This window comes from Dermacentor variabilis, chromosome 3 (genome assembly GCF_050947875.1).
Source record: "Dermacentor variabilis isolate Ectoservices chromosome 3, ASM5094787v1, whole genome shotgun sequence".
Lineage (NCBI taxonomy): Eukaryota > Metazoa > Arthropoda > Arachnida > Ixodida > Ixodidae > Dermacentor > Dermacentor variabilis.
In genome coordinates this window covers 26,630,054-26,653,042 of record NC_134570.1, presented here as the reverse complement: position 1 = coordinate 26,653,042, position 22,989 = coordinate 26,630,054, and the positions used below count along the sequence as shown (strand labels likewise).

General features: G+C 49.0%; 1 protein-coding gene across 1 annotated transcript in view; it reads left to right on the top strand.

The window, feature by feature from the left end:
- The first annotated feature begins 9,476 nt into the window (after positions 1-9,476).
- Positions 9,477-22,989, top strand: part of LOC142575328 (uncharacterized) — a 115,489-nt gene continuing 101,976 nt past the window's right edge. The window contains exon 1 of the mRNA XM_075684593.1: positions 9,477-9,718. Coding sequence (XP_075540708.1) covers positions 9,546-9,718 — 173 coding nt within the window. The 5' untranslated portion in view covers positions 9,477-9,545. The remainder of the gene's footprint in view (positions 9,719-22,989) is intronic.

Genomic DNA, 22,989 nt, shown 5'->3' with positions numbered 1-22,989 from the left:
AGCGTTGAAGGCGCCAGATACTGGAGAGGAAACGCCCGACGCGGGAAAGTTAGAAGAGCTATCTACTGATTTGCTCATCGCGCCTACGTCAGACGGACTTGATAGGTTGCTAAAAGTCAGCCGGTCGGCTTTGATAGCCGAGCAAAAAAAGGATGGCAGCCTGGAAAACGTGCGCTGCAATGTCAAAGAAGGTATCGCCAGGAAAACTGCGCGTTTTGTGGAAAGAGGGGGAGTCCTGTACCGGAAGTATCTAGACCGCAGAGGAGTGGAGTTCGATCAGCTGGTCGTGCCTCAATGCTATCGTCAGGATCTGTTGCGCTTGTCACACGGGGGTTCGTGGTCCGGACACCTAGGAGTTAAGAAAACTAAGGACCGTCTCTTGCAAGAGTACTATTGGCCAGGGTGTTTTCGGGACGCAGACCATTTCGTGAGGACATGTGACACTTGTCAACGGGTGGGCAAACCAGGGGACAAATCAAGGGCGCCGTTGAAATTGGTACCTATCATTACGGAGCCTTTTAGACGGCTCGTTATTGATACAGTGGGACCTCTGCCGGTAACAGCCACGGGGTACAGACACATTTTGACTGTGATCTGCCCAGCGACAAAGTTCCCTGAAGCAGTGCCGCTTAAAGAACTCAGTTCAGTTGAGATAGTTAATGCACTACTGTCCATATTTGCGCGAGTTGGTTTTCCTGCAGAAATTCAATCAGATCAGGGCACAGTGTTTACTAGCGCTTTGACGACAACTTTTCTCGAAAGGTGTGGGGTAAAGCTGTTACACAGCTCAGTGTACCACCCACAGTCGAATTCCGTTGAGAAGCTCCACTCCGTCATGAAGCGCGTGTTGAGAGCGTTGTGTTTTGAACATCGAACTGACTGGGAGCTGTGTCTGCCTGGGGTGATGTTTGCTTTAAGGACCGCGCCGCATGCGGCTACGGGATTTTCGCCAGCTGAACTGGTGTACGGTCGCTCGCTTCGATCTCCGCTTCGCATGCTTCGAGAATCATGGGAAGGTAGGGGCGACGACCCAGTCGTGGTGGAGTACGTGCTTAAGCTCCTCGAACGCTTAAGAAGGGCACAGGAGTTGTCAGGTGAAGCAATGACAAAGGCCCAGCAGAGGGCCAAGGTTTATTATGATCGGACAGCCAGGGCCCGTCGTTTTGAGGTTGGCGATGAGGTCATGATATTGCGCACATCGCTAAACAACAAACTAGACGTGCAGTGGGAGGGCCCAGCACGAATTGTTCAGAAACTGTCGGACGTTAACTACGTGGTAAGTCTGCCAGGAAAGCGGAAAGCACAGCAAGTTTACCACTGTAATCTGCTCAAACCTTATAGACAAAGGGAAGCAGTGGTGTGCATGATGGTAAACGTTCCTGAAGAGCTTCCGGTCGAGCTTCCAGGACTAGGCTCAGTGACGAACAGGGAAGACACCGGTCAAGTCATTAGTGACCTTATCAGTAAAGCACCGCTGTCGCCTGAGCAGAAAACCGAACTACACCAGTCTGATAAAGGCGTATAGCGCCACCGAGAAAGAGTGTGCATGTCTCGTGTGGGCCGTTCAGAAATTGTCATGCTATCTAGCCGGCTCGAGGTTTATCATTGAGACGGATCACTGCCCTCTCCAATGGCTGCAGACCATCTCTCCCAAAAATGGCCGCCTCCTGCGCTGGAGCCTCGCTTTACAACAATATTCCTTTGAGGTGCGTTACAAAAAGGGGAGTCTCAACGGTAACGCCGATGGCTTAAGTCGAAGCCCCTAACGTAGGAATCAGCCTCAAAATTGTTTGTTACTGATGTTTTTCTTCCTGAGGCAGGATTTTTTTTAACATATTGCTTTTGTTTAGTGTTTCAAAGTGATGATATGCTTTCTAGTGCAATTTTTCAATTTGTGGACGCGTTCTGAGTGATGCTAGACTACTGTAAGGAACTAGGCAGTGGTATAAAAAGGGGAAAGAGCCTGGCAGGGCTTAGTGAGGGTTGTGCCGTGCTTGCTGACTGAGCGGTTGAGTTTTCAGCGTAGTTCTAACGCTTGCCGGGAACGAGAACAAAAATGTGAACTCTCCCGAAGTCACTTTGCAGTGTCCCGTGCGAACCTGAACGAGAGAACGAGGCCTTCTCTGTGCGCTGCGCTCAAGAAACGTCAAGGGACGCCCGACTTCGGTTATGAGCATCATCGAGCGACATCCCTCCGGACAGCGGATGCAGTCCCCTGTCCATCGGGATCTCCTTTCCCCGGCGGGGCGGTCTGTTGCGTTTCGCCTGCGACACGTGGTTTTGCCGGCGCGACGGCGGCGGGGCGGCGGACATGTTGGCCCGATCGTCGTCACCGCAACACTCATCGCCAGGTGTTTCCAGGCGCGTCTGCGGCGATGCGACCGCCTAGGGATTTCGTTCCAGTCATTGTGCCCGAAACAGGCGATGCCAAAGCAGGGATCTCCTTCCAGTTATTGGGCCCGAAACAGGCGATGCCAAAGCAGGGATCTCGTTCCAGTCATTGTGCCTGAAACAGGCGATGCCAAAGCAGGGACCATCTTCTCGTTACAGTCATTGTGTCCGACCGGCAGCGCCACGACAGTGTGCTGCGCAGCGCCACGACCAGGTGCTACGAGATCGTGCGCAGCGCCACGACATGGTGCTACGGCATCGCTACGACAGTGTGCGTCACCATTAGCCCATTGTACATTCACGTGCTCGTCTTTTGAGGGGTTCCTTCTTGCCCTCAACTGCGAGAGTATAAAAACAGCTGCCCCCGGACGCCAGAGGAGGGCTCCGATTTCTTCAGTTGAGTGAAGTGCTCTCCCGTCTCTCTACTTCGGTCAAACCTGACCGCCAACTCTTTGCGATGTTAAAATAAACAAGTTGTTTTGTTGTTACCAGTCGACTCATGCTTTGCCGGGACCTTCGGATGCTTCGAGTTGTACCCCAGGCCGCCAGGCCAACGCTACCCTTGGGGCTTGCGACCCAGGTACAACCACGGGCGTCAGCGCCGAGTTCCCAACAGATCGTACCAGCAGTCCGATCCAAACAACACCCAGTGACTGAATATCACTGGCCGTGCTTGGGCCTCGGCCCGTTCACTATTAGACCTTGGTGGGTTTTCGAGCACACGTGGACGTTCTGCATAGATCCAAGGCATCGTGTGCGAAGATAAAAAGACAAGTTCGGAAAACTGCCTCTAATTACATAAGCAAACAAACATTTTAAAAGAAAACCATTTAAGCTTTCTTCTTTTTGTTCCTAAAAAAAGCTTCCTCCCCCCAAAAAAAGAAACAAAAACAAGGAAACTGACGCTAAAAGCTGCTTTTGATACGATTATTCCGTCGCGATTGCGCTATTTTACACCTTCTCATTCTTGAAACACATTGATAATTGCTTAATGATCACTGCAGCAGCACACTGCAAAGTTATTTGTTGGGCTTAGAGAGAAGTGTTTCGTCGCGAGTTCAGCAGTGTCAGTGTGGCGGCTGATTCCCCGCTCACGCTTGTGTAAGCGTGTGTGATTTGTGTGATGCGTGAAATGAAAACCAGCAAATGCCTTGCGCTGTAACAACCTGACCGTGTTATGATAGCTCGATTACACTGTTCACGATCATTGCTTCCTTAATTTTCGTACGAAAGTCGGGATCTGCGTGTTTGAATGTTCAGCTGCTTTTGGCTTGTTTATGCCTAATATAAATTTGAACTTTTTCTTGCTGAAAGTGCTACGCATTAATCAGAAAACCGCTTCAAAAATATGCTTACTAAACCTTGCAGTGATTTCAACAAAGTGCAGAAGAGCACGTTAAATAAAATGTCTCGCAAAAGAAGGTTTAACGAAGCCTTTGATGTTTTCTGCTTTTTCTTAATAGATATGCACGTAATAAAACATAGTATTTATTGAAATGTCTCATTGTCACTGCAGTTTTACTTTCATGTTTTTTATATATGTATACCACCTAAGCTAGGACATGTTTATTGCATGTGCACATAGAGTTCCTTCGGCGGGCGGGCGAAGGGCCCGGTCACTTCGCGCACTTCTGGGCACTTCTGGGCCGGGTTTGGACATCGAGCCAGGGGCCCGCACCGGGCCTAGGCTTAGAGGCACGGGCCCGGGCCGGGCTTGAGATGACTGGCCCGGACCGCACTCGGGCTGGGAATTTTGGTTTAAAGAATGCTAGTAGCATTATAAAAAAAAATGGCCATTCAGACGTATAGGGCTGTGCACGAAGGGGTTTCTTCTTTTTGTTCCTTTGGGGATGACGACTACGATGATTTGATGTTAAACATGACACGTGCTCACCGTGAAAAAAAAAATGAGTCAGGAAACGGATGGTGGCAGGAAATGCACCGTTAATAACAACTGTATGGGCCAAGCGAAGAACTAAGAAACCCAAGATTGAGAAAAATAGAACAGTACGTTGGTGAGTGGTCAGACCAGATGAATGGACAATTGCACGTAAAAGACTCGTCGAACGACTTTAACCGAAAGTGATTAAGAAGCAATATGATATGGATAGTAAATGAAATAGGAATTGAGTTGACGATTGTTATTTCGCCAGAAGAAAATCGCGCGCAGCGCCGAGCACATCCCTGTAGCTAAAACCTCGATAAAAGCGTCCACGACTGAAAAGATTAAAACCGTGGAGCAAAGAAAGAATTGAGAGGGAGCGCGACATGTTACATTTGAAGCCAGAAAAAGTGGGCCCAATTCGTGATCACGTCCAGGTGGGCTTTAGTGTCTCCCACCGTCTCGCTTCGCAGTTCTGCCAAAATTTCCTATATTTCGCTAGATTTCTTTAAGATGCAGCTTAGTTTGTTAAGATAAACATTTTTATGCCAACAGACTGCTCATATATAGTGTAATATTATTTATAAGCTCTTCTTAAGATATTTAAGTAATCAGGTTACTGAAGCTGAAATGATCGTGCAGCGCAAGTTGTTGTGGTCCATAAAGTTATCTCCCAAGATTCCCAGAAGAAGACGTCAGTACGTTTATGCTTTGCTCATCATGCAAAACAAGTTTGGACAACAACAAAATGTCAGGTTTGACGCGGAACGTTATTTTAATTATCAAGAAGATGGGCGCCGGACCACTCTTTCAGAATGTAGCAGTGTCAAAACAGCGTGCCAAGTGACGACAACGATGTAAGAGATGCTCAATAATTTTATTTGTACATGCCGTAACTCACTGACACAACACAACCACGCTTACCTGACATTTGCAGTAAAGCAACCAGATACGCGGTCAATATTTGTTTCTCTTTCCTTCATGCTAAAATTCAAACACGTCACCATTGAGATTGAGACTCTACAATGGCACTCTGGGAAGGGTTGTTCTGTCATAGGTGGTTCGGCCTAAATTTGTGTGCATTGTCGGTAGTGCAGCGCCATGACTGACTTGTCGTGCTCATCGCCATACGTATATAATAATAATAATAATAATAATAATAATAATAATAATAATAATAATAATAATAATAATAATAATAATAATAATAATAATAATAATAATAATAATAATAAAATTATAATAATAATAATAATAATAATAATAATAATAATTTATTCTACAAAGTTACAAAGAAAGCAGCGTACATATCAGGCCTGCCAAAGCGACACAGGGCTTGAGCGGCAGTGCCCGCTTATACTGAGATTTTCCTGTGCTGTTTTGTTTGGTGTAGTAGCATACTTTTGGTTTTGCCAATTACAGATAAATATTTCATTCAAAAGGCCCATAAGTCCGCAGCACGGCTAGACATACAAACGCCAATAGCGCAGCATCTGTGCTCTGCTAACGAGCCCAGGACACCCACACTTTGTCGCTTACTTGGCGAGATGAGATGAGTCCACTGCATTTTATTAAGATCATAAGTCATGCATTGTATAGTCATGCGAATGTGAACTGCGGAGAATGAGATGAAAACACGTCGTCCCGTCATCAGTTCCACGCATCGCTCTTAGCGGCCGTCTCAGCAGTGGTTTCTCGCGTCTCCGAGCTTTTTTTTTTTTTTCACCACGTCCTGATACAAGTTCTCCCTAGATTAGAAAAAATTTCCCTTTTGCTCCTAGACAAGGCCCAACTTTCCTAGATATATAGAAAATTTCCCCAGGGTTGGCAGCACTGCCTCTCAGCCATCTTGGCAATGGGTTCGACAGCAACGACGGCTGCCGAAGTCGTAGGTTAAAATTTAAATTAAATTTTGGAGTCAGAAGTGTGAAAGCCACGATCTGATTTTGAGGCACAACGAATCAAATTGGACAACCTGGTGTTCGTTAACGTGCACCCTGAGTATATTCACACGAGCATTTTTTTTATTTCTTTATTTATTTTTTTGCTTTTCGCTTTCCATCGACATGCGGAAGCCGCGGCCGGTATCGATCAAGTGACCCCATTTACCAGCTCAACACCCCACTAAGCTACCACGGCTGGTCAGTCTTACGTCACAGCGAAGACAATAAATGTATACGTGGGAGTAAACGACCGATATTGCCCAAGCAACCTCGAAGCGCTTGTTTTGTGCCAAGAAAATGCTTAGTTCACGAGAAAATTGCGGTAGAGGGGTCCGCATTCTTTTAGCGCAATTCAAATAACCCACCCCCTAGCGGGTAGTGGTGACGTTGCATACGCCATCATAGCTTTCTACTGCCGTCGGTAGTAGAGGGCTAACGGCGCTCGACAGACGGCGGTACGGTTTTCTGCTCAAAACGCAAACGTTCAGCCATGGAGAAACAGAGCCAAGACAGAGCATTGGATTTGCCGCTGCAACTGATCTTGGTCAAGTGGTGTGGACTGTTCGGAAATTTTGCGACATCACATAGACGTGGCAATCTCCGCTACTAGTTTGCAGTTTGTGCGAGTTTCGCGAGCCAGCAAAACCGGCGCAATATTACGCGATAACGAAATGACTGAAACGCGATAAGCGCGAGCAGCGCAGAGTGGAGAAAATGAAACCTTTCGACCACCCGCGTGGTTGCCAAGGGTAACGTTAAGGAGTTATTTTTTCTAAAACTCAAATAGAACTGGACAAGTAGCATTTTCTTTCGTCTTATAATACAATACAATGATATTTTTCTTGTGGTTGAGTAGAAGTGAGAGAATTATAATGAGGAGTGCCTTCGTCAACGGACTGCTACTTTAATGTCCCAGGGGGAGTCCGTAATCGTGTCCGTCATTTACCTCAATTTCTCTATTAGTAAACCCCTGTTCGCGATAATATTGATGCCTTAGACCTTCTAGAGCTTGACCTTGACTCATACATATTCACCTTTAGTGTCCTCCAAGATTTATCGAGTACTTCGGCGGAATTGAACCCGCATCATATGTATTCAGACAAACGTCTCTGAATGTGGTACATTCACACAAGCGCCGTGCGCGGACTTCGCGACGGCGCCGCCAGATGTCTCAGCGTGTCCAGACGGAAGCGCGAGAGAAAAGCCTGGCCGCATGCCCGCCTCATGCATGATGCGGCTCTTTGGTTGTAATACGGTGTGTCGCTATTTTGCTTTTCGCATTCACTTCGACATTCACTGTGACATACGTTCTGCGCATTTTAAGTGTGGTCTAAATAATAAATAGTGAATCATAAACCAAGAGAGGGCAGCAGGGAAAGGTCACGCTGCTCGTTGACGCTAAGCGGAAGCTAATTAGAATGGATAGATGGTTGGATGGATAACAGTAACTTTCAGGGGCCAACTTCATAAGTACTTTCGTATGTTGCTTTTCTATTTCTGAGCCTTCGGCTGCGACTGTTGTGAGATGTACCTGGTGAAGCTGTGATCGCTTTATGAATTTTGTTTTGAAGCACTATTTTAACTACTTCGAGCACTTAGAATGGCGTCACGATCTTGCACAATAATCAGTGGAACGTACCCAGTGGCCCAAGTTGTTTACTAGCTTGCGTCACTTCGTCTGTGCTGGCTCCCGTGTAGCCGAACAACAACAACAACAAAAAAAAAAAAACATAGGCAACCGGGTATCTGGCCGATAGACAGCATGGACATTGGGTATGTGCAACGGGGCATGTGACACTATAGGTATGTGAACGTTACTGGCCAATCCTCCTTATGAGTATGCGCTACCGAGTAGGTGCCCGGATAGATAAGCAGAACAAGAGGCAAGAAGTGAAGAAGTCGTTAACCGGAAATTGCAAAATTCCGCTGGAGAAGTGAAACAGACGGCTTCAAAATCAGTTGAGTGCGGGGAAAGAAGTGGAGTGAGCAGTATGGGGACCCGAGCGTGCATTGAGTGAAGGGCGTTCAGCTACAGAAAAGTAAAGACGATGTCGGTCACTGAAAATTGACGTCCGCTACACAGAAGGGAGGAATTTGGCAATGCGGTGTGTCTCTGCATTACTTCAATGTTAATTGCTTTAATGTATACATTCATCGTGAGGTGCGTTCTGTCGAAATTATTTAGTTCTGTGGAATTCAGCCGACCTTTATATCAGTGGTTGTACCATATACGGGCAAAATATACGGCAATTTTCTGAGCGACAGAACGGACTTGCCGCTTTGAATTCGTGGTTGAGCCTAATCTCAATTTACAGTATTCCTTAACTCTGTTGATCCCTGAATACCAGTGCAACTCGCACCATGCCACTTAATTACGTGCCTACAATTTGAAATATTTCACAGACACTAAATTTCGCTAAATGACCCTAGCGCTAGGTGACACATTGCTGAAGAAGAAGAAAAGCAAGCAAAAAAAAAAAAAAATTAGATTCTGGCGTTTTACGTGCGGAAACCACGATATGATTATGAGGCACATTGCAGTGGGGGACTCCGGAAATTTCGACCACCTGGGGATACTTAACGTGGCCCGAATGCACGGGACCGGGTGCTTTTGCATTTCGCCCCCATTCAAATGCGGCGGGATTTGATCCCGCAACCTCGGGCTTAGCAGCGCAACACTTTAGTGCCTAGAGTATATGCTAGGCACAATAGTCACACCATAAGCCACCACGGCGGGTAGCAAGCAAACAATAACGAAAGAAATAAAGAAAGAGAAATATACACTGGTTCCGCTGATTGTTTACAACTTGCGAATTGTACATTTCGGCTTTATTTAGGGTAAAGCTTTTTTCATGGTGAATTCGTGGTGAAAGGTTAATAAATGAGGTTACTATTATTGTTTTTCAAGCACCAGAATTGGCTAAGCATTGATAAATTATTTATATATAATTTGGACTAGCGGATGAACACCAACAACGTATCTCTTGAATGCTGATGTGCCTTTGCCTCTCGTAAAGCCACAAGCGTAGAAAGAACACGCAGAACATATCAAGCTCGAGACGTTCAGAACTATTTATGTCATTTATTTAGGCTGCAGGCGGCAGCTAACAGTGAAAAATGCGAAGTGCGACTACCGGCAGCGAAAGCGAGCGCGCGGCGGGCAATAAAACGGTGTACGTAGTTCTGAGCTGTGCCGACGTTTCGTGGTGGCGCGCTGGTTCCGTAATCTCCAGCAGCGCCGTGCTGCGGTGCTCCTCGCCGCCCGCACGCCAGGCTCTGCGTTGTCGCCGAGCGATCATTATCCTCCCGTCACAGCCCTTCCTGCTGCTATGGAGGAGAGGTCGATTACCGAGTACCTCAGTTCCTATTCGAATGTGAACAGCCCCGAGAGCCCGGACGACGGGGTTCAGCACCGCAATGGTCACCAAGGAGAGCGCACCATCGACCCGGAGGACGTGGAAGCGGAGGTTTTCGACTGGGTGCTCACCCACCTCGAGCCCAGGTATATATAAGCAACGCGCTAGCCTGTCTCCGGCCGGTCCGCCGTTCTATCGGCAGCACAACGCCGGCGACGATGCGCGACATCAGCGTCCTGCAGCTGTCAAATCCGGGTGCGTGTGGGGAGAGACGACGCACGCATACTACAAAACGAGCGCGGCGACTCCAAACGCAGTTCGCTAGTTTTGACTCGCGCCCGTTCTTTGTGCCGGCGCCGGCGTGTTTCAAAGCGGTTTCGTTGACGGCGCGATAAAACGCGAAGGAATGACCGTCAGTTCGTTCCCGCCAAGAAACCCTCGTATGGGCAGCATTTGAAAAGAACTTACCGCGGTGACTCCGTTACGATGCACCGAAGTCTCAAGTTGAAGCGGAAGAGACTTCTTCGCTCGGGGTATGCTCGTGTTTTGCTCGCATGTATGTGCCGATTGGCGGCTTCTCTCACGAAAGCAAACTACTAGTGATCTTGAGCATGTGCCGCGCTTGTCATGAAGCGTCGCTTTACTCACAAAGACCATCAAAATTGGTTTCTGGTCGGCTGTTGTGATATTGCAGGTCGTGCAGGTGCTACATTGACAGCCTATAAAGACCTTCATGCAGTGCAGCCTGTCCCACAAATGTTATTACACTAGACGCGGGGCGTGGCCCATGGAAAACGTCCCAGTATCTGCAGGCAACGCTGCTGCAGTTCATCCTTCGTTGTTCCGTCGGTTCTCTTTTACTTCAGCGATATGAGCCGCTTGTCGCAGGCTGGCGTTTGAAGCAAACCATAAAAGAAAGCATTTCAGTGCCTCCAAGGGACGGCATTCTTGGCTTATTGCAGGAGTTAAAAAGTCGCCGTCAAGCCTTGGGCTACTACCGACCGGAGAACTTACGACGCTGTGTTCCTTGAAAACGTCAATGCATTTCGACTAGCCGCCACTTACTGCTGTCTGCGTTCCGTATAATTCACGATAACAGCGAAAATGTTTCTTGAGATACCTGCTTTAGGGTAGTTGACCGGCACCACGCCTTGAAAAAAAAAATGAAACTGGACTGTTGCAGGCTTGTATTCAGGCATTGCCGACTTAATTCCTATACCGGTACCCCTTCGTTGAAGTTATGCATGTGAAGTTTTGTTGAGCTCGGTCTTTCCTTTTAGTGGCGGAGCTCCTAAAGTGCGAAAGGAGGCAGATGCTGCAGAAGCTATTCAGTGAGGCATCACTTTAAGAGATAAAACGTTTCGAACGGCTTCCTTCCTTGTCGTTTTTATCAAGACGGGAATTATTCACGCGGCCTGTCTGTGTAATACGCCTTTTCTTTCCCTCGTGATGTTGTTCTTCGGAGCTGCTGCTTGCTTGCCAATCTCGGCGTGACCGGTCGTTATCCTTTCTGTTAGTGGCGGCGGAGCTCTTCTTTGCTTCGTTTTCGCATCGTTGTGCATGGCGCGGCCTGCCTGCCTGCCTGTCAGGTGCGTAGTAGGGAGTGGTGGGCACGGCTGCCGGAGTTGCTTCCCGGTTCGAGCAGACACGTCCCGCCGGTCAGCTATAGCTGGCTAGTTCGCGCTGAACGCAAGAAGCGAACAGCGAAGGGCCGGTCTGCCGTAGGTAGCGCAGCTCTTGTGGCTAGTTCCCTTTTTTTTTTTCTCCTCCTTACAGTGCCACCCTTTTCTTAGTTTTCGCCGAGGACCAGCCCGGCACGCAACCTCTCATCAATGCTGCCGGGTTTGTTTGCTGTTTTCTTACTCCTTTCAGTCACCTATCCTTTTCTTTATTTAGTGCATTTCACGCGCTGGGCTAGTAGTTGTTTCCTCGCTACACTGACCACGTCGCCTTCTGAAATAGTTTTTACTTGGCACATTTTTCCCCCCCCCCCCCCTTCGCTTGGACCGCATTCTTTCCTTATCCTTCCTTGTCTACTTTTTTGCGCTAGATCGCCGATCCCCGAATGCTGCCCATTGTCGGACCGGATCGACATTGTTGCCGCGCCGATCAAGTAGGAGGCGGTAGCAGCGCCGGCACATAATGCGGGGCCGCATCATGGCCTGGACGTTTTCTAGAGCCTCTCCATTCGGCGGTGGCGGCAAGCGATCTCGGTGCTTATAAATCTTGTATAAGCGGCGAGCGGCCGCTCTGCGCCGAAGCAGTTTACACATCCGGGCGTGGGCCTAGCGAGAACGCTATGCGCATCTTTCTTTTCTATGTGTGCGCAGTTCTGTCCAAGTCGGTCTTTCCTTCCTTTTTTTTTTTTTTTTTTGCTAGGTTCATTCGTTGGAGAAGCCCGTGTCGCCCTCTGCCTCGGAATTTTGCTGAGCGTACGCCGCTCCCTCGTCTGCCGTGGAAACGTGCGGAGGCGACTCGGCAGGGAGTGCTGATGCTCTTGTGGAAGAGAGGTTTTTTATAGCTTCGCCGTCTCCTTCGTAGCTCCTCCCTAGCGTGCCGCGATCTTGCGAAGGCGCCTGGGACGGCTCGGGGGCCTTTTCCCGTCGCGTGTGCCCTTATGTAATCGGTTGCAAGGGCGTGCTTGGTGTAAGCCCTAAACCTTCATGCGCTCAGATTTGATCTGCAGTGTCGAAAAGCTCTGCAATCCCAATGTGTCGTCTCACTTGTATGAGACATGTACAGTAACCCTGATGATGTGGTGTTACGTAACTCCAGGACAAAATGAATAATATAGAAAATTGAAGAATTGATTAACGAGAATTGTGAGCGCCACCTATCGAGGGCTTGTCATGAGAGCTTAATGACGTGTGTTCTGACTATCTTGGGACTTCAACGCTGTGCTTGCCTGCGTTGGTGCTGTACTGAGATTTCGCTCAGAACTCTTGTTTATGCTGGCCCTTTTTCAGCCCACCCAACCACCCACGTGGGTGCGCACTCAGACGATCGCGCACACTACGGTTCCATGGGATACCGACCTTTCGACTTGCGATAAATCGTCTGAAAGGTGCTGTTTGTGTTAAACGAGTGTCCTAGGAAGTGATCTCACCTGTTGTCGCAAGCCGGCGTTCACAACTCCTTGAAAACGTGGGTCTCATGCTGCCTGGATAGTAAGTGCGCGAAATGAAGTGCTCTTAGAACGAGTCCACTTGACTGAGGTCTTGCTTGTTCTTTCATTAAATAACTTCGTAACCAGTTAAGCACACGAAACTGCCTCTCTAATTTACTGACTGCTAAAAGGAGGTACATTATTTCGTCCCTATTTGGATGTGTCGTGAGAAACTGGGCTGAGGTCATTGCTAGTTGTGACGTATTTGGCCTATTTTGCCGTGTGTAGTGACAGGCACTCGAGATGACCCAGTATATTTAAACCTGTTATGTACTGGCAAGAGGCGGCAGCAAGTGCGTATTTGTTAGATTCGGGGCTGTTCACCTGAGCACCGTTATGACATGGCCACCTTTCCATGCACTGGCGATAGCTTGGCGTTCAGCCCCTACCACCAAGGTCAACAGCTAGAAAAACAATTAATTGGCCGAATTCACATTCCCTTGAAACCCGTCAGCGCGCTGTTGGATGTCATAAGCAAATGCGAGGTAGCACTATGTTCCCGTCGCTTCGCAATCTGGCCATATGACACGTGTACTACTCACATCAAACCGGCGTCCATTCACAGGATGTCTTGACGACAGGTCTTCTTGAATGACCTGTAGGTACCCCGTGTTCGACTGCTTGTCGAATCGCAGCTTGTTCGAAGGGCATATAGCGTTTGCCTCAACTGAGGCATGGTTGTTACTGATTCTCGTAAGATATGCCCATTATAATCAGACATTATCATTGAAGTGGCAGAACTAGATCATTTAGTCACTCACTCATGTCGCCAACACGTCCATTTTCTCATGTTACAAACACATACCCATTCAAACCGACAGTCAAGACTCTTTCCTGAAGTGCTGATGTGTCCTGTCACACAACTTAATGATCCACAATATTCAAGAACTCAAGGCCACTCTGCTTCGCTACTACAACGTCAGTGTCATCTCATTGGTACCCGGCCATGCTGTAATCCCAGAAAGTGAGGTCCGCCTGGCAGCAATTCAACTTACCCCCGTGCCTCAAGCCAGCTGTGGACCCCTTCGGACTGTGACTACGACGCGGATGAACACCGGACAGCTATTGAGAGACAACGTAAAGAGCATTTAGCTTGTCTTGTTAATCATACTCCCGTTCCGAAGTCTTATGCACTCTCCCGTCAAGTCTGCCGGAGGCAACTCGTTACTAACTCAAGTATTATTGCGCAAAAAAAAAAAAAAATAAAGGACGCGGACCTAAGAGAACACACACCAAGCGCAACCTTTCAACTTTCAAAGTTTGCGCTTGGTGTGTGAGTTCTCTCTCGTACGTGTCGTTTTCTGTTGCACAATAATACTTGAGTAATCGATTACCAACTAGGCCGGAATTCCTCTCGTTAAACTTACTAACATTTCTGCCAAACGACGCACTTTTCATGATGTACCAGATCAGGGCAAGTGCTCAACCTGCCAATTACCTAACACTACTGAACATATTTAGATATGTCCTCAATTTCGAAGGGTACTACAGATTCTCGTGGACACCCTCCCAACTAACTTAAGACCTCTCGTTTAAGAACCTCCAATTTACGTCACATCCACCACAAATAGCAAAAGCAGTATGAGACGCTGTTTTACGCTTTATCTAACACAACCCTTATTTTTGTTTTGCGTCTTATTTCCGTCCCATAGACCACTACAACCCTTTTCCCTTCCCGCCAAAATGCATTGGCAAGAGGCCTCTGGTCCCCCCCCCCCCCCCCCTTTTTTCTTTTGCTTGATAAGCGTTTGAAACAACATAGTGTAACGTACTGGTTACCATATTTGCGTACCTTGAGCCTCGCTGAGTTCTTGCATAGCGGTGGAGGCGTGCTGCGGTTAATGTAGTACTTATCTGGGAACTGCATTGGTGGCGTTAACATCTACGTACCGCTGATATATTAATCATAATAAGTAAGCTAAACCGTTAGACAGCTCTCTGAAGTGCTGAATCAAACGAGAGAGATCACATGGTATATAGCCAAACAGCTTATTTATTTATTTATTTATTCCGATAAGAAACAAAGTAAACACGGGTAAAGTTTGGGAGTCAGCTGATGTTAGCTTTTTTTAACAAGTGTAGAAGCACAAAAATATCCGATGGCTACACTGCAGCTGTAACATTATGTTGACACCTGAACGGCGGTCGACAGTTGGGACGGAAGAAGTGCATCAGTCAGGATAGTGTTGCGAAACACAATAAGAGCATCACATACTACTTCGATTGGACTGAATACAAGGTCACTAGGTGCCGGTAAGTCCAGCTGCTCGCGTGTCGCTGTGCACCGGTGTATGCAGTCTCGGCTACTCTAACAGAACTATATTACGCTAGGTCATTGAGCGCGCCATGTGGTTAGGCCTCTGGAGCGTTTTGCTGTCTGGCGCGCTCGCGCGCTGGTGCCGGCGTCGTCGACCGCGTGGTTCTGTTTTGGCCGCCGTCGTACCTTTTGTAAGCCTTCCTCCCGGAGACGACGACGCGTGTCGGTCGGGGAGGGCTGCTGCTATTTTCAAACCCGCGGCGGCGGCGGCTTTTGTTTTGCCTTAATTGCTGTAGACGCCCCGTGCGCGCACACGCGCTCGCAAATACGCGCGCTTGCGCAGCTGTCGCGCGCTCCTTCACGCTGTTGTGCGCGCCGTGGGCTGCGTTTGTGACCAGCCTCTCCGGCGGGAATCGGACCCTCGGGTTGCGGTGACTTTCGGTGCGACACTGCGTGCCCTCTCTCGACAACGGCGCAATGCCTTAGCGTGCCTCGTCGTTGAGCGACGGGGAAAAGTGTGCGGCCTGGATGTTTACTGGTTTCTTCGTCGTCTCTGCATGCGCGTCTCACTGCAGAGGGATGCGAAGACTATCTGATGGCGATTAGCTGTTAGAGCGCCAGCGGTCTCTGCAGAGAGTCGTATTATTGTGACGGCGGGGCGGATTGCGGCAACTGTATTTGGGTGTTTGAGCCATATTGTTTCGGTTCGCCGTATCACTGAGCGCTTGCCGCGCACCCATGGGATGTGCCCGCTGCTACATTGTAGTGTTCTTTTTCTACATTTTTTTTTTCGGCAAACTCGGCTTCTTTGTTTACCTCGAGATCACGCAAGTTGCGGTCCCTATGTCAACCCTAGGATTCCCTAACACATCGCAGTGCCATGACTCGCTTTAATCATGGCGACCTCGGATAAGTGCAGTCATTTTTTTTTTTCTACTGTTCCAATGCCTCATTAGTATTTTCAGCCTGCCATGGTGAAGTCCGAATGCAAAAACGTTCTTGCACTACGATTTGTGCTAGAGAACTCTAAATATAACGGGACGATCAAATAGAACAGATCAAGGGGAAAAAATAAAATAGTCTTACGTTGTGGATACATGTCAGGAGCATAGACAAAAAGGCGTACGAAAGTGGCTTGACTTTGCCTGTGTTGCCTGTGCGCTGTATAACACAGATGCACATAAGTCACAAGAAATATTTACATAATGCACATTCGCGTGCAAAATTAGACCTCAAGTTCGCCGAAAGAACTTATTGGTAATTGAGACGCACAGACTAACGTCGAGGACCGAACTGCAAAGTTAGCAACGCCTTGTGTTTGTGCTTCAGTCCTCGATATCAAGTTGCTGTATAGGCGAATATAATCAGCCTTATCGCGGAATCCTAGACCTCTTGCTCAGAGAACAATAAGATAGAAAAGAAATACATAAAGCATCCTTAAGGTTCCGCATTGGATCTCACTACGCGGCGCAGCAGTAGGTGCGGCGGCTGCCCGGTCTTCCGAACTTCCGGGGCAAAGTGTAGCGCTCGGGATGGTCGAACCCTCTTTAGCCGCATCGTCAGCCGTCCGATGTTTACCGCGCTTTGCGGCAGATGTCGTAGTCGGCGACCGTTAGTTTTTACGGGGCGGCGGCGCGTGTTTTGTTGCATCCGTGGCTGCTTGTCTGCGACGTACTCGTCGGGCGAGGAGGGCGTTGGCGCTCGCGTGACTCACGGGTTGCGGCGCGAAGCGTTTGTAGGGAAAGCCCAGATCGCGCCGTCGTCGCCGCCTCTGTGGCCTTCTTGGCCGTCCCTCCCCCTCGTTTCTCTCGACCCCCTTTCATCTACTTCTCGCTCGCTTGCGAGTGACTCATGCCGACTCCGCCGAGCGCGACGTCGACCGCCTTGCTGCTGCCGTTGCTTTAGCTACGGCATGTGTTGCCGGGGGGGAGCGCGCGTTGAAACACTAGCTCTGTAGGGGCCGGCCTCGGTAAGCTTAAAAATCGCCTTCGCGGGACTCCACTTCGAATTCGTTGTCTGTACGCAACTTCGTTTTCTGTACCCTCCCTCCCCCTTTCATTTTCCCCCATCGCCATTGTCTTTTTCAGTCACTTTTTAAAAATTTCGATTTGCCGTTCTGACCTACTTTTTTTTTTTTTTACTTTGGCAGCGCTCAGATTACAGTATCTTTCAGTGGCACATGGAGTAATTGTGCCTTCTTTCCTCGACCGGGTACGTTTCTATAAGACAGACTCGGAACATTATCCGGGCAGTTTCGATTCTTTAAATACCCACATCTCCTGTGGCCTACTCCAGTCTAATTGAATTATGGTTGCCTAAGCATGTCGGCGCCTAGTCGGTCCGAATTCACGATTGGAATGTGTAGATCGCGACAAAACGATGAGTGTCGTGTTCCGGTCTTCGACTAGTCGAGCTGCACATTTCGGTCGTTCGTTTCGGCGTACGTTTCATGCTTACCAACGTGTCCGGGATTAACGTTTTGTCATCGCTTGCTTAACAACCGTGATAGTTTTCGGTACTGAACGATTAGTCATTTTTGTTCTTTCACTAGCATTTAAATTGGTTTGTCAACTTAGTTTTGTGCAATTACTTGCTCTGTTGTGGCACAGTGACTTTGGTATCTGTCGTAGACCTTGTTTAGCTTTGTGACGATAAATATTGTCCATTAAATTGTATTTATGTATCTTCAGGTGCATTGTAGATCTTGGACGTGGCCGGTTTTTCATCATTGTCAGCCTCGCCCGGACATATGATTGCTGGGCTCTCATAGATGGAGTTTCTGGGAATGGTTTCGTAATCTCGTATGTTCTGTTGCGTCACGCGGCCTGCTTACAAACGCTTCTGTGAAAACGTGCTGTCGTGCCCGTTACGAGTTCACTGCGGCATCAAATTTTACTGGGCAATAGAGCAGTGCTGCATTTTATCAGTTCTCTCCTCCCCCTTCCCCATTCTTTTTCTTGCTCGCAATGGGCTTTATCCGACGCTGCGTTGCCCACATAGATAAGCACACTGGGTCAGCTCTTCGAGTGTTTTTCTGTCAAAATAGCACTAGTTTCCATTTTACATTGTTCGATAACCGTCGCCAACCGTCGCACGGCCACCTAATGCCTAGCCTACTATAGTTTTTGATAAGCTGGAGAAAATTCTTACTTGTGGATAATTCAGCTATACACTAATTACTATACAAATTAACTTACACAACCCCCTTTTTTTTCTGTACAAATCTCCTCTCCGTGACCAAATATAAAGATGGACATGCTTTATTTCTAATTTTTCTTGTTGAAATTTGGGTGTTAGTGTTAAGCAAAGGTTCATTCGAATACACAAGTATACCTTTGGAACGTAATATCGCATCATTACTTGAGAATTAAAAAAAAACATCGCCTAGTGTAACTTGCACTGACGAAGAGAAGGACCCTTGTCCAGACTTTAGCTCCATATACATGTCTTGTTCGACCGCTGTTATTAACTCCGTCTCCGTCCCCACACAAAAAAGAAAAGAGGGGGAAGAAAAGTAAACCAACGTGCTTTGGATGAACCTGAAGGAACACGAGGTGGTGAAAATCATCTGCCCGAAAATTATCTCCTTAGGGAGGACGAAATCTACTAGCTTTTCTTGGAAGGTGTATAGTTCTTCGGCCGTTGCTGAACGGAGCGGCATGCGTTTCCGGCTCTGGATCTCTCCAGAGAGAGAGCAAACACTCTTTGTCACGCGCGGCGGCGACAACAGACGCCCGCCAAGGCCTGCCACATGGCCCCTCTCCTTTATCCGCTCTCGTTCCTTGCAGATAGGCCGCACCCCCGATCGCTTGCAACTAGGCCGTGACTGTGCGCGAGCTCTCGTCTTTGGTGATGCATTTTTGTGCAGCGCTCACAAATCGACGAAGGACGAAGCCGGTCTCTCGTCTTGGCCCGTCACTCGCAGAGCAAGCAGCCGGTTTAGGCCAGTCGCCCGGCACCGCCAAACGCGCATACCCCGGCAAAGAAATCTGAAAAGGAACAACCCAATTGCGTTCGATGTGTCCGTAGTGTCTCGCACTAGGGGTGCGCAAATATTCGAGACTTCGAATACGAATGGAATAGCCCTTGCTACTGGATTGTCGAGTATTTGTTTCTGTTCGAATATAAAGAAACAGTTGTTGTGACCTGCAGGGACAGTCCGATACAAGCGGTGACTGTGCCGAATGATTCTGCTGCAGGCGAAGCGCGGTTCCTTTCGCCTAGAGACGCCAGTCGCCGACCAAATGCGTGGACTTCCGCTCAATGATTTCCAATAATTTGTTAAGGATGTCTCAGCTTACGGGTGTCTTTTCGTCATCTAACCAAAGCAATTTGTTTAATATTTGGACCATATACACTTAATGCGTGCCAACTCGACCTAATTTTTCGTAAAGCTTACGAATTTGGTCTTGCTCAATAATTTTACTAATTTTTTGTCATAGTTTAGGCAAATATAAATTTCATTCGCAAGAGAATTATAGATGCATTTACGTCTCCTTGCGTGAATTGAATGTGAAAGCAGGGGAGGTATTCTGTAAGTCCACCTAGTGGACATGTCCATTTCGTCTGCTGTTGAAGTTCTGATTGGCTAGGCTGATCTACACGTCCGCAGCAGTGAGGAGCAACAGCCAATCAGCACTTCAGCAGCAAACGAAATGGACATGTCCACTAGGTGGACTCTTACAGAATACCTCCCCTGTATGACTCTACCGCGCGATACTTTTCACTTGGTCATGTGGACGAATTGGGCAAAGTTAATTTTTTGGATGTGCGTCACGGCGTCCGTCCGATGCTGTGGCTGTTCACGGTGGGATTTCTCAGTGTGAGCCGCAGCACATCCAGCGCCGGGAACGGGGCGTCATCCCTTGGTCACGTGAGTTTCGGTACCGTCGGAAGGTAACGCCGGACGGGCAATAGCTTGCACTATATAGGCGATCGCTCTTCTTCGTCATTTACACGGGAAAAGAAATACCGCGACAGGCACGTGTACTTTCTCAGTAGGGGGAGAAGGGGAGGGGGTCCTGAACGCCCCATTTGCCTGCTCGTCAGCTATTTTGACGCTATTTCATGACCGACTAGCCGGAGTGAGCCGCGCGTTTTTGTTCTGGAGCTCTTAATTATGCAGGCGATGGTTGGTTAAGTTGGCTTTCAACAGCCGCCTAGTTAGGTGAAGACAGTTAGGTGAGGGTACAGAATTGTTTCTAGTTTTGCGCGGCGAACTTTCGGTATTCGTGTTCACGTTCGTAAGAATTGCGCAAAGTGTTCAAAAAGGGGGCACGCAAGACAGCTAGACATATCCGGGAACGTTGCGAAATCTTTTTACGGAAGCAGTGAGGTCATAGAAGTCTCTCAATCGCAGTGCAGTCGTTATTGATTTGCTACGCTTTCTGCAGGACTACTCCATATAGTTAAAATGCAACTTGTGGTTGTAGAGTTGCGGGAAATCGCGTATTAGTAGTGAGCCTTTGTGCCTGCAGTGTGCTAATTGCTATGCTGTTGCAGCGAGCGCTGGCGGCGCGCGCTGGTCGTAAAAACTTCAGTCCGCTTGTTTGGTTATCATTAGGCACCATTCGGCGGTTATCTGTGGCACCTTCCAATAATTACGCCATATCTTGTCGCATAAAAGTACGAGATGTAATGTTACATCGAAATATGATCCGCTTCCCGATATCATTTTTTTCACACGTGATGTGCTATACTTTGGCCGCGAGTTAACGCAGTCCCCTCAATCACTGCACGGTGCGTTCATCCTTCCGCGTGTGGTAGCTGTTACGAGGATCTCTGACTGTTTTGATATATCTGAACAGGTGTCTAAGGTATCTCTGATGTCCAGGAGCACCGCGAGAAATGTATGCGAGACGTCGCATTTCGCCAGCTTTGCGCACCCTGTAGTTCTACCAGGACTTCGTACCTGCATGGGGGAGCCTGCTTCCCCAACCGGACCATGAGCATCTCCTTGAGGTCAGTGCCACAGCACATTAGCGGCAGACATCCAACCAGCATCCTTTAAAATGCATATTTCGTTGTGATCAGAACCATCCATTTGTCAGGGCAACTGGCACAGCTGGCCATGAATCGTGTCGAGCAGCAGACTCACGCGCGGAGTGTGCATATTTGCGTGCAGCGTTTGCCGTGACCCGACAGTATACTTTGCCATAGGAACGAGAAGCCCACCTTAAATCCCTATATACTCCAGCTCTTCATGTATTTTCGGAGTTGCAGGCGCTATACTACAGGATTCTTTCAAGCAAAAACATACCACACGCTTCTCGTGCGTCAGAGGACGCTTAGAGCTTTAAGTTGGAACATTTTAATTTGGTAAGTTCTCGAAACACCGTACCTGAAATCGACATAGTCATGACAGAGCAAACGTTACCGACGTGGTGTAGTAATGAGGCTAGGCATGATGGCGCTGGTCCTAAAAAGGAACGTTGCACGGTTTTTTGTGACTGCGTTTGCGTGTGGTAACATCGGCGATCGCACATACGGAGCGAGCACAAACGACCGGTGTCCGGTGTGTCATGTCATCATGACGCACCTCCTGGTCACCGAAACTGTCTCGTGGAAACAAGCATTGCAGTAGAGGCTTGCCGGTATTTCTAGGGTTTAGAGGATTCGAACCTTCGTTTAACGTTACAAAAGGTCGCGACCAAAATGTCGTGTCTGTACTCCTTTAAGAGTATCCTCGTGCTTCCGGAGACAGGGCCGCTTCCGACGTGGCCGTCCGGACCGTGGACGGCTCGTGACACCGGCGCTTCCCATTCCTTTTTCTGCCCCCGGGGACCCGGCCACACTGGTTGCGGACGAGCCGCACCGCCCGTCCGCCCGTGCCAGCGTGGCGCGTGTCCGTCCTCCTCGCCGTCCTGCGGGCCGCGGTCGTTGTCCACCGTGAGCGCGCCGCGGGTCATTGTCTGCCCGCCGCCTTGCCCGCGCGCTGCCTGCCTGTCTGGCCGGACTGGGCCGGACCGCGCTGCTGCATCACTAGCGTTGGCGCTCCGCAGAGCGTTGCCCCCTCGCCGCTGACGAGCAGCCGACGTCGTCTTCCATTGTGCGGCAGCTCGTCCGTCGTCGCGCGCTTTTCGGCCCTCCTCGCGTGCGATTTCGGGATCTTGCGAGGATGTCTCTCGCCTGCCCGCGCTGCTCAGCATCGCGGGGGCCATAGCGATCCGTGCACCCCCCGAGGTTGGAAGACGAGGAGGAGAGACGGAGGCGTGACATTGTCTCACTTTGCCTCTCTCCCTCTCGCCTCTTGCTTTCTTTGCAGTGGCGGTGCTTTGCCGCCAGGAATGCGTTTTGCGGCGGTGTGGACGGCGACGCCGACGTCGGCGCGACCAGCTGCCACGCCCCCTTTCCATCTGCCTGTTTGCTTGTTTTGTTGCCTCTCCCGGAGGCGGGGTGTTGCGTGTGGTTGCGTGCATTGTCTCGGTCGTCCGGCGGACCATATAGCTGTCGGGCTGAGACGGCAGGCTTTAGCCGGCCGGGATTGGTTAGTTTAGCGATAGTAGTAGATAGTTTGGTGGAGGAAGCCGGAAGGAACGAGGCAGTCTCGAAGCGCCCCGGTGGTCCTTGCGATACGAAGATTGCAGTCCCGTCCGAAAGCTGTAATTTATTTTCGCCATCTGACAAACGCCACGCTCGAGGAATCGTGCCGTCGGGGAAGAATGTCCACGAAAAGATAACTGGTGTTTAGCCCTGTCCTCGAGTTTAATGCCAAGCCTGTCGTCGCAAGTCTCTAGTTTGTGTGAAGGGCTCGGCCAAATTGCCCCAGCAATCTTTGTACCTTGTGCTTCGTCTGCACGCTGCTTTTGTATCTTTCGGAGTCGGTTATCTTTCGCGATAAAATATTGCGGCGTATCAGTTGCCGCATGGCTGTAGTGGCCGGCACACTCAAACGCCCTATTGCAAGACCACTAAACTCTCGGCTGAGCGACATTTTCAGGCTCCCAGAACGATGTTTAGGATTCTATTGCGTTAGCTCATTGGTCTACTAGAGG